Source organism: Hippocampus guttulatus, chromosome 1 (assembly GCF_054856545.1).
Source record: "Hippocampus guttulatus isolate MCC_2025c chromosome 1, RoL_Hgut_1.0, whole genome shotgun sequence".
Taxonomy (NCBI): Eukaryota; Metazoa; Chordata; class Actinopteri; order Syngnathiformes; family Syngnathidae; genus Hippocampus; species Hippocampus guttulatus.
Window position 1 is genome coordinate 27,361,248 of NC_141261.1, and position 20,053 is coordinate 27,381,300.

The 20,053-nt window shown below is 43.2% G+C and overlaps 1 protein-coding gene across 2 annotated transcripts; it reads right to left on the reverse strand.

Moving 5' to 3' along the window:
- Positions 1-470: 470 nt before the first annotated feature.
- Positions 471-19,257, reverse strand: LOC147211228 (protein bicaudal D homolog 2). 2 transcript variants are annotated; one of them, XM_086124044.1, is made up of 10 exons: positions 18,980-19,257; positions 17,249-17,580; positions 15,630-15,842; positions 15,395-15,547; positions 13,138-13,614; positions 10,891-11,760; positions 9,704-9,883; positions 8,142-8,293; positions 5,321-5,681; positions 471-3,380 (listed from the first exon to the last, which is right to left on the reverse strand). In XM_086124044.1, the coding sequence occupies exons 2-10, from the start codon at positions 17,504-17,506 to the stop codon at positions 3,375-3,377; spliced, it is 2,670 nt and encodes an 889-aa protein (XP_085980170.1). In that variant the 5' UTR covers positions 17,507-17,580; positions 18,980-19,257; the 3' UTR covers positions 471-3,374. The 2 variants fall into 2 exon arrangements, with proteins under 2 accessions (XP_085980170.1, XP_085980179.1); XM_086124053.1 differs by lacking the exon at positions 18,980-19,257 and adding an exon at positions 18,492-18,910.
- Positions 19,258-20,053: the final 796 nt, after the last annotated feature.

The window sequence follows — 20,053 nt, forward strand, 5'->3', positions numbered from 1 at the left end:
AGTTACCTGCCCCAAAAACTTTCCTTCAGTACAGTAACAAAGTACATCATTAGTTTTGGGGATGCAACTAAGTAGAAATACTTTGCTTGATTACAAATACTAGGTTATGTCCCTTAAAAGTGTACTCTGATACAACAATGACGTGCACTATCACTTTTCGGGGGGTAGTCTACATAGGTACAGTAACATAGTACAAATATTTTGCTATTGAACCAATGTAGACTTTGGGTATGTGTAATTAAGTATTTAGTAAATGTATGTATGTTGTACATATGTAAAGGTAAATAATGGACAATTGTTAAGCGCCTGCTCACACCTTTTTCCCCTCATACAGCATTCATCAATATTTTTCTTCTTTTATATTATTTCTAAAAGTGGAGGGAGACTAACAAAGAAAGAATTTTATTGCTCAGTGCTACTGTTAATTGTTTACAGTGCATATGACAAACATCCTGACTCTTGACAAAGAATTCAGTTGGCGTACACTGTTGGTTTGCTTTATTCTGGTTTGCAGGAGAATGAACAGACTGGGCGTACAAACAAAACTGCAGGAGTGTGTGCATGATGCACTTGGGCTATTTATACAGAAACCAGAGCACATAAATACAGCTAAAAAAAACCCCCAATAGAAATTAAATTACATTGATTTAATTAAATAGAATAACAAATTCATTTTGCCTTCAAAAGTTAGAACACTCTTGTCAAATATTTTCACTTTTTAGCTACAAGTTGCACAGATTAATAAAACCAAGTCCCCCCTCAAAGCGAATATCCTTACATTGTACCTAAAATGCTTCCCATGCCTTTCGTTCTTGTGTGTAATCGGGATCACAATGGATTCAAAATATATAAATAGAGATCATTCATTTCGTCAGTCATTGCTTTGTCAGCAAAAACACACCCAAAGCAGTGGTGAAAAGTGAAAATATTCAAATCTACCATATTCAGTGCTGAGCAGTTTCCACTTCATGGGGGGAAAGACTTCAAACTTCAGTATTGCAAAGCTATATTAAAGGAGGCTACTCTAAATCTTCAAGTGCAAAAAAAAAAAACAAATGGAGTGATGGTTCACAAAAAAAAAGCCTGGTTGCTCTGGAAAATGAATCATTTACCACCTCCTCTAGTGGGTGGTGACCTGGCAACAAATGTGGTGAACTGCAAGTTTGTGTTGGTGCTTCAGAAGCAATTGAGCAGATTGATTCTTCTGTTCTTTACAACTCTAGGTGACCATTTCAGTTCGAAGTTACCAGAATCTCAATTTGATCTCCCAAATCATTTGCGTGCAATGATGGCAGTTCAGTAGTTGAGGGGGAAAAAAATCCCATGGGTGAAAGTTCTGACACAAACCCATCACACCATTCGCATAGCAATCATTGTATGTGATGAAGTGGAACACGTGGTATTCATTTACAGGGTTAAATGACAAAAATAATTCATAAGCTCCAGTGATACGCTGAAAAACACAAAAAAAAAACAGTAGTCTCAAACAGCAGACAAAAACAAAAGGCACAAATGAAAGAAATTAACAGGAGGTGGTCTCTAGTGGCTTTGCACTCGGTTTTTGTTGTAAGTTATTCCCAGGTGAATAATTGTGACTTGTCAACATGTACATTTACTGTGTGTCTAGTCTACCTTGTGACTTTTACTGCATTTCATGATCTGAGCTCCAGCCAACAAAGAAACAGTTCTATTTTCTTCCATGTATTTCCTTTAAAAGTCAGACATGCTGGGCAACAAGGAAACACTAAACTTGACCGCAAAACTGTCCGCAGCTCGAATTGTAGATATCTGTAACTTCTCCTCAACTAGTTGAAAGCACATTTGGAATACCGTAGTTGGATTTGTTTTAATTCAAGATATCTATTAAGTAATTGTGACTACTAAATGGGCTTTCGCTTGTATAGCGCTTTTCTACCTTTAGTACCAAAGCACGATTAGCTCATTTACCAAGTGATGACGCAGCATCAGGAGCAACTGGGGAGTTCAGTAACTTGCTCAAGGCTACCACTGAATCAACAGATAGAGCTATTCAAAACTGAATTAGAGATATCACCCATTTAGTTATGAGATAGCTCAAATTGGAGTAAGATATCTACATCCTTTTGAATGGTCATTCTATCTGAAAAGGGACATGCAGAAAGACGCTTGACTTCAGGGAAATTCATTATTAAATCGCAAACTGGAGCTACAGATATCTACAAATCTGTTGCAAATATCCCTAATTAACATCGGAAATGTTCTTGTTAACATGGCAAAAGTGAATTGTGGACATTTGCGACACATGAAATGTCAAGAGGGCTTGCTTGTTTGCCTTAGTCGTCGTCTCAGTGGACGGAACTGAAGATACCTTTCCTGACCTAGATGGTGACACCACATCTCCTCGAAATGCACATCAAGCAACATCTTGCATGTTCAGAGGCGGGAGAAAAGGCAGATGGGAGACTCTGGAGATAAAATATAGCCGAGAAATGAGCAACATTTGCTCGACGGAGCTTTATGAATGGAGTCAGGAAAGTGAAAGCTTGCACTTAACAATTCTGCTACAACCTTTGACGAATTGCAAATTGTGGGAGAACCTTCATGACTTTTACCAGCAATGGCGCATTTCAGATTGCAGACTGGCTGCAAAATAAAATGCGCATCTAAGATTTTCCTTATAATCTATCACAATGATGTATTTATTTATTCATTGATTTTCTACCTGAGGTGGAGAACTTTATGGCTCACTGTTCAAGAAAAGATTGTTTGCAGACAAATAGTTAAAAGGTTTGTGGGTCAGGCCACAGACGCATAACCAAACACATTTTCAAAATGTGATTGGAACGCTTGTTTACTGAAGGAGCCCCGAGATAAATAACAACAAGCTCGTGACTTATAGGAGAACAACAGTGTCAGTAAGGCTGCATTGCTGTGTAAAACACAAACTTGGGGCAGGGGTCACATGGTTAAGCTGAAGGCAAGATTGCAAAGACGTATCTCATTTAAGGAGATTTTGGCTTGAATGGAAGGACAGTCAACACAGTAGATGAATGGAATAAATACTGCCGATGGTAACTCACAACACAGCCTTGATACACAAGACCAGATGGAAGTTGAGACCACGTAGGACACGACACAGTCAATGACTTCACTTAATGATAATATTAAGAGTAAGAATAAGCAGCGCATATTTCTCTTCATCCTCCTCCAGGCTGCATGCAAGCGAGTCGGATGAGAGCTGTATTTTACTTTTTAAAAGTCCATCTCTGCGGGGAAAACAGCAGCACATCTGGGATGAACAGGATGTCTCGAGGCAGGAAGGGAGGAGGGAACCGGGGAGTCAACATGAAGACGGGTCCTTGCGGAGAAGACAGGGGTTGGTGTAATGGAGTGTTTCAGCGCTATAGAGACAGGATGAAACACACACACACACACACACACACACACACACACACACACACAGAGAGAAAAACAGTTTGTCATAAAACACTGATTTGTTTAACACTCATTCAGGAGTCTAACGCAAAGAGCTGTAATCACCAAAGTTAAGATTTCATTTGAATCTACATTTCTGACCAATTTATTTAGAAAGATCTTAGATATTCTTAATATACCTAATTTATTAACTCATTCAGTGCCGTAGCTGTTTGTAAAAAAAATTGGAATCAACCGGTGACCGCCACTGACAATGTATTTGTCATGTACATTTTTCATGGGGTAGGCGTGTGGAAGAGAGTTCCCTCTGGTCACTTGCTCCAGACCACAATCGTTTGTGCATCTTGAGAGGTCAAAATGCTCTAAAACAGCTCATGATATGGGGAACCCTGCTTTTGAACGGCTGCCATTACTATGAGCTCATGTGGCTGTACTTGGATCGCAGGCGCAAACAGTGGGAGTTGGAAGGGGCGTGTTGCGGCCATTCAAAAGGCTACACGGGTTCGCGTCTTATGTGCACACATAAAGGATGTCAAACGCCAGACTATCTTCGATGTCTGATAAGATGATCTTTTGGTCTGAGGCAGGTTGAGAGTGGATTTGTCCTGATAATTGGGTCAGACCAATCCGAGGTCTCAGTGAGTCAATGTCTCTGTGAACTCTGATGTGAACGTAATGTAGCCAATCAAACAAGTGCCTTGATTGACGAACGAGGACGCACCAGTAAATTAAACGAAACATGTCTTGACTGATGTCACTTTTTTTTTTTTTTGTCTTTTTCCCAGATGCTAAGACGTATTTTCTCAGAGGCATCATCATCTCACAATGCTCCAGCCTCCGGTCCTCTTCAGAATCACTGAGGCGCACATCCGGGAGTGTCTGTTTTTATTCACTTTTTGTGAGACCACACAAGATTTCTGCCTGGGAACACCTGTTGTGACATGGATGGTGGGACACAATCTTAATGTGTGAGATGCTCTGTGGAACAGGCTGCATACAATGTGACCCAAACTGTTCAATGCCTGATTTTCTTATTTATATTCTTATTATATTTGTGGGGTCTGTCACCGATCTTTTAAGATGTGAAAAATCCTTATGTGCGTACCCGGGCTTAAGAGCATTGCGATTTTCGGCTTAGATATTGTATTGTCACAGCCCTTACAAAGGAACAAAGAACATTGATAGCTGCTCAAGTACCCTGATACTTGCTGGCTCCTTAACATCATCGCCTGCGAGCCAGTCTTGATTGCGAGCTGTGTGCCCGAGCAGAGGGCAGCGCCTCTGCTTTGCTACTGGAGCGCCTACTGGCACTCACATGCAAGTCTGACGAGCGCCGATGCTCTCTACAGACGCCAGGAATCCTGCTCCTGCCTGTTGGATCGCTAGCAGGGTGTGTTGCACCTGTCCGTGTCTCTGGATATTTCGCATTTAAATGAACTAAGAGCGCATCTGACTGAGACGCTGCCGATGGGTGTGCCGATTTAGACCTGTGAGCCAACGGTTGCTTTCTTCGCACAGAATTATCAAGGCGGGGCTTTTCTCTAGGTTCACTCCATGCTTCGAGCGTGTTAGGAGAAGCATGCAAAGCTTTAGACGAGGTTAGATTCTGGACAGCAAACAATGACGACTTGGGCCTGGCGGAGGACGCGGGTACGACACGGGTTGTGATGAATGTGTCCTGGCGCGTGGGGACCGACGCTCTCCGGCCTGACGCGGCCTTTCTCACGTTTGTCTGAACCACCGACTCGTTGCTCTCAGAGCTGATGGAGCTCTTACGCGTGTGGGAGGAACCGGCGCTTAGCTCTGACTGAGAAACATCAGTGACACTCCGACTTCGAACAAACGTGGCGTCTCGGGGAGGAAGACACTTGCTTGTCTGACCGCAAGGAGCGAGCGGGGTTCTTACTGGGCTTGTGTGGAGGCTTCGCGTGAGAGCTCGCAGGTGGTGCGTGGCCATGGCGGGAACGCTGCTCCCCAGAACGGGACTAGCGCGAGGGCTGCTCCTCAGGGGCGCGCGCGCCGGACTGTTTCTGGGGCTGCGTGGCGCCCGTCCCGACTTGGTGGCCAGCTCCTTGGCTCTGGAGCGGCGAGGGCTGCTGTTCAAGCTGTGAGGAGAGTGGGGAGCCTCCAGATCCTCCAGGCGCTGAGTGAGGGCCAGTTTCTGCTGGATGGCCATGCGAAGCAGGGAATTCAGTGTCTTCTTCTCATCCTCGGCGGCCGCTAGCTGCCTCTGCATTTCATCCAGCTGGGTGACATACTGGTCGCACCTGAGAGACGCACACGCCATGAAAAGATGCAACATGCACAAGCGACACAAAGCTGTTGTGAAACAACACACACCTCAACCACTGGACTGTGAGGCATGCGCTGCATGGCAAACCTTTTTAGATTAGACATAAATCGCACAGTTATCAAAAGTTAATAATGAACGTTAATGGGTTAAAAAGGAACTAAAAGTTGTTGACCAACTGTGTAGCATTCCTTCAAAACTCAAAAGAGTAAAAAGTGACTGATTACTTCCTTACTGTTTAGATTTTTTTTCAATCCAACACCAAAACAAGAACAAAAAACAAAATTTTCACATTTCAACTTTCGGCTCAACTCAAGACTATGAAATGAAAAGTCGAATTTGAAAAAAATACCTGGTCGGGTTTCAGTGGCACGGAAGCTTGGTCACCACCAGCATAAGTAAACATATGTTTGCTTTTTAGCCACCACACTTAATGTTGTTTAGACAGGAGTCAGCATCCTTTTAGAAACTAAACTGAGAGCTACTTCTTGTGTACTGATGAATGAAATGGGCGAACAATTTGACGCACACACACGCACACATACACTCCTGAAATTAAATATCTGCTCAAATGCCTTTATGTTCTTTTTAATAATGAATGATATATATCTGTGTGCAGACACTGATCATCGATCTATCCATGATCAGAACAGCTTATCCTCACGAGGGCCAAGAGAGTGCTGGATCCTATCTCAGCCGTGTCTTCAGGCAGTCGGCACGGTACACCCTGAACTGGTAGCCAGCCAATTGCAGGGCACACATAGACGAACAACCATTCACTCGTAAATTCATCTCAAGGACAATCTAGAGCAGTGGTTCTTAACCTGGGTTTGATCGAACCCTAGGGGTTCGACAGAGTTAAGAGACACCCGACTCAACATGTCAATTAGTTATGACATGTCCGCTTGGCCATCACTGGCTGGTTCATTTTGTGCACAAAAAAAACCCTTATACTTAATACTTATACTAAGTGTATTTACTTTTTTCTGTTTTTAATAAATCATTTTTTATGTCTTGAATTTGTTAAAAAATAAATAAAATAAAATAAAACGTTTTTATTTTTCACTAATGAAGGGTTCGGCACCTCTGCACTGTGAGAGGGACGTGCTAACAAGTCCATCTCCGTGCCGCCTGCCACTGATCACGTCAATGATTTTTCATAATAATCATCAACAATCACTTCACAACACTATTTCTACAAATGTCCGCAACATTTCTAGGAAATTTCAATGTTCCATTAATGGTGAGCTATTTTTAGAATCCTCCCACAGGCTACTCATGTGGCACCGTGTTGGTGACCACTGGTTTAAAGGAACAAAACATGCGATAAGCACAATTTTCCGGGTAGATATTTGTCACAAATAACAATTTCTGTGAAATTTACTTTTAACCACAAAATGCAAACTAATACATTACCGAATCATCCATCCATCCAAACATTTCCCATGTTTTTGGAATGTGGGAGGAAACCAGAGTGCCCGGAGAAAACCCCGCAGGCACAGGGAGAACATGCAAACTCTACACAGGAAGGACGGAGCCAGAATCGAACCCTATGCCTCTGCACTGTGAGGCCGATGCGCGAACCACTCGATCACCGGGCCGCCATTACCTAATCAGTTAAATATTTAACTCACATTCAGTCCTGTGGTCTTTTTCTCTCTCTCTCTTTTTTTTACATGTATTTTTTTTTCAATCTGAGCAATAATAATAAAATAAATATGAAGAAAAAAACAGGCCTTTCTTTGTTAAATTATAAAAAAAAACGTAAGAGGCATGCTTTTAATACACGTTTTTTGATTGCCATGTAAGAGTGGAAAGAATGAATAATACAAGGATTGTCAACATTACCTTGCACCAAATTAGTCTGAACTATTTTCAAATTGCATTAAAGCAACAAACACTACTCATTCACAAGAGGGCGCTACAAAACCTTTTAGCAAGCAGGAGGCTCATTCTAAAACGTTGCGTGTGTCAGGAGACCTTGACAACTGTGTGTGCTCCAATCCCTCTTAGGTGTAATCAAAGACACATCGGCAATGTTATGCAAGGAAAGTCCGAAAATGTTTTGAAACTTCCCAATTCACACGACAGCAATTTCAAAGCACCATGCCGATGGATTAACAGAAGATGCTTGTGATTATCGTCTAATATATTACACTCTGATCGTGGTAACACAGTCCCTCACATGAGGCCGCTCCCTCGCTAAGGTGACCTGGCTCAGAGGGACAAATCTGCACACGGCAGGGCATGTGGTTTGTAATCTTCACGTGAACCAGTGGATTGTCCATACATGAGCGTAACAAGCATCATAAGCTTATTACACAAGTGGTGCAAAACGCTGCACCGCAACCACACGACCATTACCAAGCAAGAAAAACTCTCGAGAGGCAGTCACGACAGCGGTAGTGTTATTCATGAATGAAAAGAAGATTCTTACCGACTAGCAAACATGACTCGGAGTGAAGAGAAGGTGGCTGCATCTTCTTTCAATGCTTTGAGTTCATTGCGGAGTTTCATCATGGTTTCAGACACCATGCTCTTCTCGGTCTCATACTTGCTTTTTAAATTGGACAAAGCCAACTCAGCCGTCTAAAAAAAAAAAAAAAAATGCAAATGCACAATCGCGTCACCATTGTAATACAGGAAACAAAGAATGCACTGACTGGTGTTTTTGCTTTCCTGTGCAACGGCAGGGCAGGTTTGAACGTGAACAATTTGTGCACGCAGTTGTGCTCCCCATGGGGCAACTTTGTGTTCACTAATGCAGCATATACTGCACTTCTTAGGAACCAATCGGGACAGCCAATTGAGCATGAACAATTGTTAATACGGCTGGCTTGCCGACTTATCCTCCTGACTACCAGTAGTTCAAATTTGTCCTCTGTAGAGGACATTTGTGAACCGAAATATCTCCCACCCAGTGCATCCGATCGCATTAACTCCTTTTGTGCTCTAAAGAGGACATTCAGTGCTTTCCAATGATGCCAAATTTGTAGGGGCTTTGTTACTTTGACTTCTCAATAGAAGAAAATGGCTTCCCTCAGTGCAAGCACTTTTTATGGGAAGAGGAAAAGTAATACTTTTTATCAAACACATTTGTCTTGAAATGCTGTTGGCATTTTATTTATAAGACTGTTATGAGCACGTTAAAGTGTTGTTTGAGTTGTTTTAAGTGTATTTGAGCTAAGTATTCAAGTGTTTAAAAACTGTCCTCCGTAGTGGAATTTCAAAATTTTCTTTTGGAGTAGTCCAATTACTTCACATAGATTGGGGAATTTCAAAATAAATGTGATTGGAAAACATTTTTTCCCCTGGTCGTCAGGAGGATATGAAATGAATCATGTTGCTAAGTGAAGGTCCACAATTAGCCTAAACTGTCCATTTTGTCAGCCAGTTGCATTGTCATTGTCTGCTTGTAGCTCATTCTCGTTCGTTAATATTCATTCATTCATTTTCCGATCCGCTTATCCTCACTAGGGTCGCGGGGGGTGCTGGAGACTATCCCAGCTGTCTTCAGGCAGTAGGCGGGGGACACCCTGAACTGGTCGCCAGCCAATCGCAGGGCACACAGGGACGAACAACCAGCCGCGCTCACACTCACACCTCTGGACAATTTAGAGTGTCCAATCAGCCTGCCATGCATGTTTTTTTTTGGAATGTGGGAGGAAACCAAAGTACCCAGAGAAAACCCAGGGAGAACATGCAAACTCCACACAGGGAGGCCGGAGCTGGAATTGAACTCGGTACCTCTGCACTGTGAGGTCGACGCGCTATCCGCTGGGCCACCAGGCCGCCCGTTCATTAATAAGAAACAAATAATAATAATAATAATAATAAAAACAGGGGGACACTTAAGTAATATGCATTTCCAATCGCAAAACACCCACTTCATACAATGAACATGAAGTTCCAACAGAAAATATCCGATTTTTAAGGGGGTGAAATGGAGAAGTCTCAAGTGTCGCACCTGATGGTCTTGCTCCCTCCCTGTGAATGTACCTGTTTGTTGGCCTTGAGCACTGTTCTGAGAGTAGCAATCTGTTCTCGCTTGGTGCTAAGAAGGGACTTGAGCTTGAGTACTTCCTCCAGCAGGCTTTCAGCATCCCTCTCCATCTCCACACTGCTACTCAGCCCCGAGTAAGGCATGGCACCCCGCTGGCGACAGAGGTCCACTGCCACCTGAGGGTTTAAGGGCAGGTTCACATCAAGTCGTACACGAGGGTCCAGAGGGCATTCAAATCAATCTCGAACAAACACACAAATCCCAAACACAGTGTCAAGGTGAGAAGAGCCATTAAACCCTTACTGTAGATGTTATTGTGCTTGCCTTAACATCAGTTTACGTGTGGTTTTGCAGTAATGCCCAATATCCAGTGGAAGCCGCACCGCTTAAGCGCAGTAATCCATTCCATTCAAACCCACGCACAGCCACGTGTCAACAAGGAATAGGATTTGGGCAGACACGAGCTACTCAGCTCCATTTAACAGTCTGAGCTGAGCATTAGCAGGACGGCACTTGTGAATGCGGAACCACTTTTACTGAGAACAAAAGCCCTGCTTTCACTGAGAGAGCATTTCAACACTCGAATATCAGCAAAGCATCAGGAGACAATCGGAAATACTGCGCGTCACAGGGCTGCATATTGTTGAAGACCTCACAATTCAATTTGATTTCAATTCTTTATGTTGTGATTTAATATTGATTTTAATGTCTAGATGTCTATTCAGTAAGATCGATTGATTATTATGCCCCGTTTAATATGCGGTACATCAGGTCACATTTATCAGGAATAAAACATCTGAAAAAAGAAAATCCACAATAATCACCTATTTGTGCATATGGCGTACACGAGTAGAAAACATGACGGAATGTCAACTTCATATTATTTTTTTTCTTCCTGGAAAACATTAAAAACTGTGTTTCTGGTGCACTCTGAATAACCGAGCGGCACGTTTGAAAAACGCTCCGAATTTCCCAATGGTCTGAGTGAACCAGTGCACGCTTGGAGCGTATTGCATTCCCATTCATTTCAAATGGAACATTCCCTCAATTTATGGATGTATCAGTTTACAAACGGGCTCACGGAACCAATCAAGTTCGTAACTTGAGGCTCCACTTTAATCGTTAGTTGCGGCTCTCATTTCTACCCACCGATAAAAGCGTGTTATGAAGAGGGCCGCCTTACCCGGAGGTGTTTGATCTGGCATCTGATGACCGCAACCAAATTGCGGACATTGGAGGGGTCCCTGAAATCCAGATTGGGGGAACCGGGGCAACTAGGAGAGTCGACGGAGGACCCTGAACTGTCCACCTCGCCCATAAACTGCAAAGCCGCCGCTTTGGAGATGAAGGTGTCATTGGCGCGTGGCTTCTTCTGGGAGTTGGGCGGGGTGGAGATGTGGAGCGGCCTTCTTGCGCCAGCTCCGCCATGTGCCCTGGCGCTTTCACGGTAATAGTCCAGCGTGACCCGTTTGGGTGTCAGGTTGTTGCACACGCAGATGTGGTGGTAGAGGTTGGACAGCTCCTCAGAAAAGGCGAGCAGCTCTTCCTGCGCCACGCTCAGATGGCCTTCAGAATCGCTGGCCACTTTGCGTGTGGCTCCAATCTCAACCTCCAGTTCACTGATCCGCTCCTGGTCCTGTCTGCTGGACTTGATGCACTGGCGAATCTTGTCAGCCAGCTCCTGGGCCTCCGATCGCCATCGGTCCTTCTCCTGTTTGTATCGTTGTTCCAGGGTGTTATAGCGAGTGCCCGCTTGAGACAGTTCATCCCGCAGCTTCAGAAGCTCTTCGCTGGCCGAACGCATACGTGCCTCCAGCACTTCTTTGCTCTTTGTGTCGACCTCGTAGTCAAAGACGACGTCAGCAGCGTCCGCAGTCCTGGCCTCCTCTTCGTCTGCCTCCTGGTTGCTCTGTTGGCGGCTCTGCACAGCCTCCAGCTGTTGGGTGAGAGACCCGACTTTGTCCTCGTGCTGACTCAGTGCTTGCTTGGACATCACCAGCTGCATCTGCAATTCTTCCACCTTGCTGACGAGACTCGACTTCTCTCTTTCTGCCTGTGTACACCAAAAACAAAAAAGGGCAAGCAAGAATATTAAGTACAGGATTTGCTGGATGCCCACTTCAGGACTTGTGATTGACTGGAGACAAGACATGTCCACATTGATCAATCATATCAAGATCATACAGTGGAAGTAGAGAAAAAGGATAAGTACACATGCAGGACATCTGTGTTTTGATGACAAATGGACCTCATAAGCAAACTAGCAATTCACTCAAAAGGTCAGTTGTAAGCGGAGAACAGAATTATACGTCAATCATTTTCAACAGGACAAAAGACGAGGATGCTGCGTGACACACGTTACCCCCCAACCACTTTTACACTCCCATGAATTTTTAATGTGACACAGTGGCTGACCCCATTCGACTCTTTGCTCCAAACGTCTGCTAGTTTGCCGCTTGTTCACCCAACCCCCACTTTCAGAGCCTCATTAAAGATGCATTTCCTTCACGCCGAGAGGGAGAGTAACTCCAGACGTTAAAGTATTCTCGAGCATCCTTTTGTTAATTAGAATTAGGTTGCGAATTGACATTTCTGGCCAAGATGTACAATATTAATCTGCATGTAACCCAAACACAGTCTCTTTTGCTCTCTTTTACACTAATGCACAGCGGATGTGGGCTAAAGCAGGAAGTAAGTTATTGTTGGCACTTGAAAGTTCACTTTGAGCAAGACAAGAGATGCCTTTCATGTTTATAAAAATGAACTGCACTTTGAGTTCATTTTCTGCTTAAATTGGCATTTCAACTTTTAGCAGATTTAGTATTTATACTGTATGTGGGTGAAAAATTACATGACAAGATGCACCGTTGATATCATGATTGGCCCTAGAAGAGCTGAATCAAATTTGTTGCCTCTCTGGTAGTGTCAATCAAAGTATACCTTTTTAACATTTTTTAACTTTAGAGAAAAGAGAGTGTTTTGTGTGTGTGTGTTTCAAATGTGAGTGAACTGTCAAGTCAGATTCCTGACTAGTTGTAGCAAGCGATGAAATGTGCAGCAGAATCACGAGGAGACAGAATATTGGCGGGGTGCTCATTTCATGGAAGAAGGTTACTGTTGAAGGTCACACAATTTTGCCAATATTCCCTGATGAATATTAGTGAACTTCTTCTGAGAAGTCGACACGGTAGTGTGGAGGGAGGAGTTAGAAGTTCAAATCATGATATATTCGGCAAACAAACGGGCAAAGAAGTTACTGACCGCATGGGTTATCTTGTTGATGTAAATCATGAAAAGTAGGGAATATCAATGATAAATAGACACCGGATTATTTAGCAGAGCATACAACTGCAGCGTTAGACCAGCCGTCGTCCTGAGCCACGGCGACAAACGGAAACTGAAATGGTGTTGACAATATCCGCTTCCTTACCTGAAGGAGTTGCTGTTTAAGTTTCTGGCTGTCTGAAAAGTGGAGCTCACTCAGGAGGTCGGAAACAAGCCCAGAAGCTGGAGCGCGCAGAAATATGTCACTGTTGCGTGGAGTGGCATAACGTTGCGTGACGCCATTAGTTTTGGCGTCGCCCACGTGAGCCGAATTGGGACCGGCGTCCTGGTCGTTTGCCTGAACGTCAGACTCTCCGGTGCGGCCCTCCTCCTGGCTGTCATCCAGATGGTCCAAGTGGAGTTCCAGGTTGCCCAGAGAATCAAAAGGGTTCAGAGTTAAAGCCGAGAGTTCTCGGCGGAGACTGTTTTTCTGCTCCCTCTCCTCCTTCAAGGATTCCAGGACCTCGTCCAACTGATGCTCAGCAATCTCGCGCAGCCTCGCGGCCTCCTCCATCTGGGCCCGCAGCTCCTCTTGCTCTTCATTCTTTTGGTTCAGCTCAAGCTTTAATGATTCAAACTCCACCTGAAATCCAAATAGTTGGGCTATAATGAACAATTATTTTAATAATCATTGATTATTTTGCTAATCAATGAATTGGTTGATTTAAAAAAATAAAGAAAAAAAAATATCAACAACACGCTTTCATGCACCCTGTAACCTGATAACATGATCCGCGGCCCACTGTCGTAACCCCATGTGCCTGAAAGGGTTAAATGTCATTCCTTTGTTCAAAAACAGGACATTATCAAACTGGAAGTGCAGAAAATGCAGAAACAAAAGTGATGATGATTCAGCTACCAGTTTGGCACAGGTAACGTTTCAGAAAATGGGCGGTGATGTTGATCATTCTTTTCCAATGCAAATTTCTCGTTTGATTTAACACAAGAAGGAGCCCTTCTTTCATGGATGATTACAGAACTCTGAGAAATTTCAGAGTTGAGAGGCTGAAATTCCAAAGATTTGGATCATTTTAAGTTGAACAATGTCACCAAATGATTGGTTGATTATCACATTAGTTGTAGATTATTTTAATAATTGATTAGGCGTCGATCAGGCGGTTAACTTTTGCATCTTCACCAAACAATATTTCGGCACGCTCAAAGAGTCACGTATTTAGGCGCCAACATAAAGGCACAACATGTCAGATTTTGAAACTGTCAATGTTGCACTTTGAGGAACATTACAATCTTGATTTTCTGTTCAACTCATTCAGTTGCTTAAAAGAAGACACAGCATCGATGTTGAGCTGCACGAAAAAGAAGAGGAAAATTTATGGCTGAATGGACATTTGAGAATCTTTCATTTGAGGGGCAATTTCAAGTGATTATACATCTCGTTTTAAATGTCGTTAAAGGTGTTCCTGTTCACACAAAAGAACAGCAGTTTGTTGTTTTTACATTTTGTTTTGCTTCCAAAAATAAACCAGTGACCTTAAAGGGTAGGAAGGCCATGTCCCAAGCTGTGGTTTTTAACATCGCGTTACACCCTTACCTGTTCAGTTGGGTTTTTTGCGTGCGTCACGTTGGACATAACGATTGCATTGTGGTTGTCATAGTGCTCGTACTGGAGCTAATTACTTTTTTCCTAGCCTGGAAGTAACTCTCAGCCAATAACTGGTCTGCCCGGTGTCCTTAACACAAGATGAGAAACTCAGCTGGTTGTGAGGTTGTGTCAACAAACAATGTGTGGCAGCGATAGCAAAACAGGGTAAGAGCAAAGCAGCTTTGCATTATGAGAGGAGTGGAAGAAGAAAGTGGCAACTGAACTCTAATAACTTTAATATCACTCCTTTTTTACAGATTAGGAAGAACATGTGCCCCTGTGTATTATATTAGCTGTCGCTCTGTCTGTCTGTCATTACTGCATCACTGCATCTTATGTTTGTGAATATTTGTTTTTGTTTTTTTTTGACTGCCAGCATCAGCACTGGCGATGTTTTGAAAATTATGTCTTGCACTTAAATATACAACGTGTGCAATTATTTTTGTTGAGCATTTAGTTTTATGGTAAACTTTAACCGGGGTGTCACCAAACACCTTAAATCCCATTCAGGGAAGGCAGAACAATATACAGGTACACGTCACACACTGGCTGGCTGCAATCAACAGGGGCACTCGAGTTGCTTTCACAATGTAGGAACATCCAAACACACACGACACTGTTGAGCAAATTCATCTTTTGTCTTTGATTACAATATTTTTTATGAACGGGAGAAGTCAAAATCATGACCAAATTTAATCCCCCCTCACCCCCATCCCGTATATATACGCAGCATAAAATGTAAACGTAAGTGATTGCTGACCTGGTTTTCCTTGAGCACAGACACTTGCTTTTGAAGAGATGTGTTCTCTTCCTCCAGCTCGCCATTGTCCTGCAATTGGCGCAGCTCACGCACTTTAAATTCCTTCATCTCATCCCTCAGGTGCCCTTTCTCTGCCTCCAAACACGCACAGTCCTGTGTAGGACAAGCCACTCTCCAATCATTTCTGAGTATGACAAAGTAGCACAAGGGTCTTACTCTCACTTGTAGACGGTACCTTCTTTAGCTGAGTTGAAACAACCCCAAGCCTTTCAATCTCCGCATGGGCATTTCCGAGTGCCAGTCGTGCTTGCTTGAGTTCTCCCTGGACTTCTTCCAAGCGCGTTGCCATGGCAGCCTCCTTCGATGCCGTCTCCTGCAGCAGACTCTCCTCCCGGCATTCTCCATCTGCGGCTGCGCGCTTCTGGCTACTCACAGAATCTGCAAAGGCCTTTCAACAAACAAAGAGAGTTGCAGAGCGAACATTCAACAAGGCAAGTCAAACATATTTCATCGGGCTGGAGTTGAAGGTTCTAAGAAGCCAAATTTAAGACCACATCTATAAAATCCAAGACCTATCATTCACACTGCATGACAATTCAGAAGCTCACCTTTATATCACAATAGTTACGTGTACCACTACACCATTAGTGACTTTCTCTAATTATTATAATTATTATTATTAAATATTTTTGGTTGCAGTGACTGATGGTGTAGTGGTACACTCGCTTGACTTGTGTGCGAGCAGCGCGGGATCGGTTCCCACTCAGTGACGGTGTGATTGTGGGTGCGAATGGGTGTCGTTCTCTATATCTGCCCTGCGACTGACTGGCGACAAGTTCAGTTCAGGGGGTTGTTTGGCTTCCGCCCGAAGTAAGCTGGGATAGGCTTCAGCATCGTCCAGCGACCTTATTCAGGATAAGCGGTGTTGAAAATGGATGGATGGATGAATGGTTGGATTTTTGGTAGCTGACAAACTTCTGCTCCTCACTTCAACCCAATTGTTGACAATAATTTACAAATGAGCTGTTTGTCAACCAGAATTATCCAGGATATGAGGCTCAAAATACTTTTTTAGTATGTGCAAACACCCTGAGGACAAAAAAAAAAATCTAAAAAAATGATCAGATGCTAGGCGCTTGATCATAATATCAAATACCATATCAATAGCACTAGGGTACTTTGCCACACGTAGTAAAACATAATACAACACGTATCAGTTTCTGAGGCTGAAAGGACATTGGCATCACTTCAAACTGTTAAGTGTGCTCAACTGTAAACTGAGAAATGGTGATATAAAGATTTTAATTCGCAACATACGAGCACACACTACTTTATTTAAGCCCTGCCAAAGCCAACACACATTAGCAGCCCGGATATCAGGTTTCGACAGATTTTAAAAAATATATGGAATTCTTTCGCGCAGCACATTTTAAAACATAGAGCTTTGCAGAACATGCTATGTTGCAATGTAAACCAAGTCTTTATTCTTTCATGTTGACTATCCAGAATGATGCCATTTCGATCTTTCACGTTATCAAATGGGACAGAAGAATTGTGTTATTTTTCTCACTAACTGACAGCTGATCATCATCAGTAGCAGTCCTCTCTTTTTAATGTCCTCAGCATCTCACTAGGAGTGTGAAAATGAATCTGAAAAATGTGAACCTGAAAAGACCACGATACATGCTGATCAGGATAAGGCTCATAATACAAATGCCATTTTTTTCCGACAATGATTTCTGTTTGCGTCGTGCAGTTGAAAGGTAGAACATCGGTATATCGAATAATGCAGTCTAAAAACAAATCAATTGTGTTTGTAGTATAAATAAACCAAGAGGCCTTAGGCACTCCTACCTCTTTGAGCTGCTGCAGTTCCACTTTGAGGGCTTCATGCTCCTCTTCCAGTTGCTGATTTTTGATCTTGAGGGCTGAACTCTCCTCCAGCACCACCAGCCCATAGCGGGCGGCCTGCAGCTTCTCCTCTGTGGCCTCCTGGAGCTCGAGAGTCAGGCGTACCACTTCAGCTCTAAGGTCTACGCTCTCCATCCCGGCAACCTCGTCCCCTGCCAGCGCTGCACCTGCCACATCTGCATCTGACTCTGCTTCCAGCATGCTTGCCTGGCTTCCCACTTGTCTTCCAGCCCGCTCCTGTGACCTCCTTTACAGCCTCACTCTCATTACTCCACCTTAATACAAAAGCAGAAAACACACGTTAAATGACTTGAAGACAACAAATGTAGCCTGTTGTAAAAGAAAATTAAAGGGTGTCCCCACTATTCTCGACACCAAGGAAATATCTTGACATGAACAGGAGGTTTTTACATCCACGGATTAATCATGTAAAACTGATACAAAATAGCAATGGGGAAGTACTGATACCAGCTATCATGACAAAACCAATACTGGGCCCTTTTCAAATGTACATTATTGGTGAAGGCTGTTGATACCAGCTAATGGGTCAAAGAAATTACATTGAATAAATCCCTTTTGGCAGTAGTTGATATCACACTGTGGCAAATAACCATGTGTCAAAAAGAAAGAAATATGTTTGCTCAGAATTATCTGTCAATATGTTCACTCAAACTGTATGGCTCAAAAGTAATAATGGTATCTCGTGCTTGCCGATAGAGAAGAAAAAAAATTCTATCATGACATTGGCTATTTTATATCATAACCAAATACCAAGATATATTTTCAGGTATTCTATTTAAATATTATATTACACACGACGACTACTTACCTTTTTTCGCTTTATTTTGAAGTGACATTATACAGAAATTTACCAAATGAGAAATGCATCCAGTAGTGCTGCTCTATTAAATTATCTTTGTTATTATTACTAGCAGGCTACTCAAGTAAAGTACAGTAACCTAAAAATGCACTTAAGTACTGGGGGAAATTATTTGTATTTCCACAGCTGCAAAGCGTGCACCTTGCAAGTAATGGGCATTTAACACAGCGAGTATAACTACTACTAATCAGCAAGACACATTATTTGTAGTACAGCAATACGCAGATTTTCCATGCCATGACAAAAAAAAACGTCCATGAACGTTTGTAGTCGTTTGGGTGGGGCAGACGGTCACCATTTGCTCACATCCTCTCGATTCACCGAAGATGGAAACGCCAGCTGCCTACTCGTTGTCCGGCAGTCGAACCCCGCTCGTGTGTCCGGTGGTGGTTTCCCCTTTGCCACGACCCAGCTTCGCAAATGGCTGCTGTCATCGGAGGATATTTCGAGCTGCAGCCCTTTTTAAACACACTAGGCCAGTCTGTCCGTCTGTCTTTCCATCTAAACTATTCGACCGGGAAAGGGAGCGTGAAAGCCCGACGCGGAATCGCATGCTGGTCGGACAGCTAGCAAGTAGATGTTAGCCATTACGCGACGGAAATACTTGACGCTCCGAGCAGAACACGCTGCGCGGATGGAAGTGCAAAGTGGGTGTGCAGGCGCCATTGCTTTCTGCTGTTTCTTAACGTAGAAAACGCCGACAATTCAAGGGATTCATATTGGCGTCATCCCGCTCCGACAAGCTCATTTAGCAAAGGATATATACAACATGGGCCAAACGGAATGTTACAAACCTTATGTTTCCCCCCCCCCCCAAGATGTGACTCGGGTCAAATTGGTAATTGCTCGATGCTCCCGTGGCGTGGAAGCTGTCAGCGGGAGATTATCCTACGCCGGGGGCCCGGAGCTACCGCGTATCCGCTGAGGTCCCTCGTTTTGCCGGGTTGGGCTGGAGTCTCGCGGCGAGGTCGAGCCGACTCGAGTGAGCTGAGTGCCCTCCTGCCGCGTCAAATGCGCGCCCAAACGTCAAGGCACAACTGCTCCATCTACCAAACAATCGGGGAGTTGCACCTTCACAGCGACGTGCATAGTACAGTACAGTACAGTACAGTATAGCCACATCATTTTATGTGGCCCGCGAAAGCAAATCAATCAGGTAACTTCCATGACGCTTGCTAAAATCTGTACCCAAAGTTCAAATTGTCATTTGTAATAAATAGGCATGTTGAGCTATTGCAAACATTTTCTTGTTTTACATTAGTACAGAAACTTAAACAGGGGAACAAACTACTCTCCTTGACTTTTGATTTCAAAATTGGTTATATATTGATTGTGTACTTTATATGTAATAATACGAGGAGATGATTCAACATTTATACAGTTTCGCAGTATTAATGGCCCTCTTAGGGAAACTGTGACCACAATGTGGCCCACGACAAAAAGTTAACAACCCTGGTCTACAACGATACTGGTAGTGAAATGTACTGTGTTGGAAGGTGTTGTATGAATTTGGTTTCTTAGTCTGCTTGCTTTCTGGTTTTCATAGTGAAGTTGATGAGAGAGAGCTGCAAACAGTGGTGTCTACAACAAAGTTTATGTTCCATGGTCTTCTTTTCTGTGAAAAAAACTTGAAAAGGCTTATTTGGTTATTATTTGTTTCATGAAAACAGTCATGTTGTTATTTGTTTAATTAATAGTTTTATTTTTTATTTTCTGATTTCTTGGAGTGCTGAGGGGTTAAGATTCCAGAAAGGGTTACTATTTGGTTATGTTGGGCTTTTCGGAAAACAATAAAATTGTAAGTTTTGACACCTCTGCAATCATCACATTTTTTGTAACAAACTGATCCCGGCCTCCGTCAGAGAAGG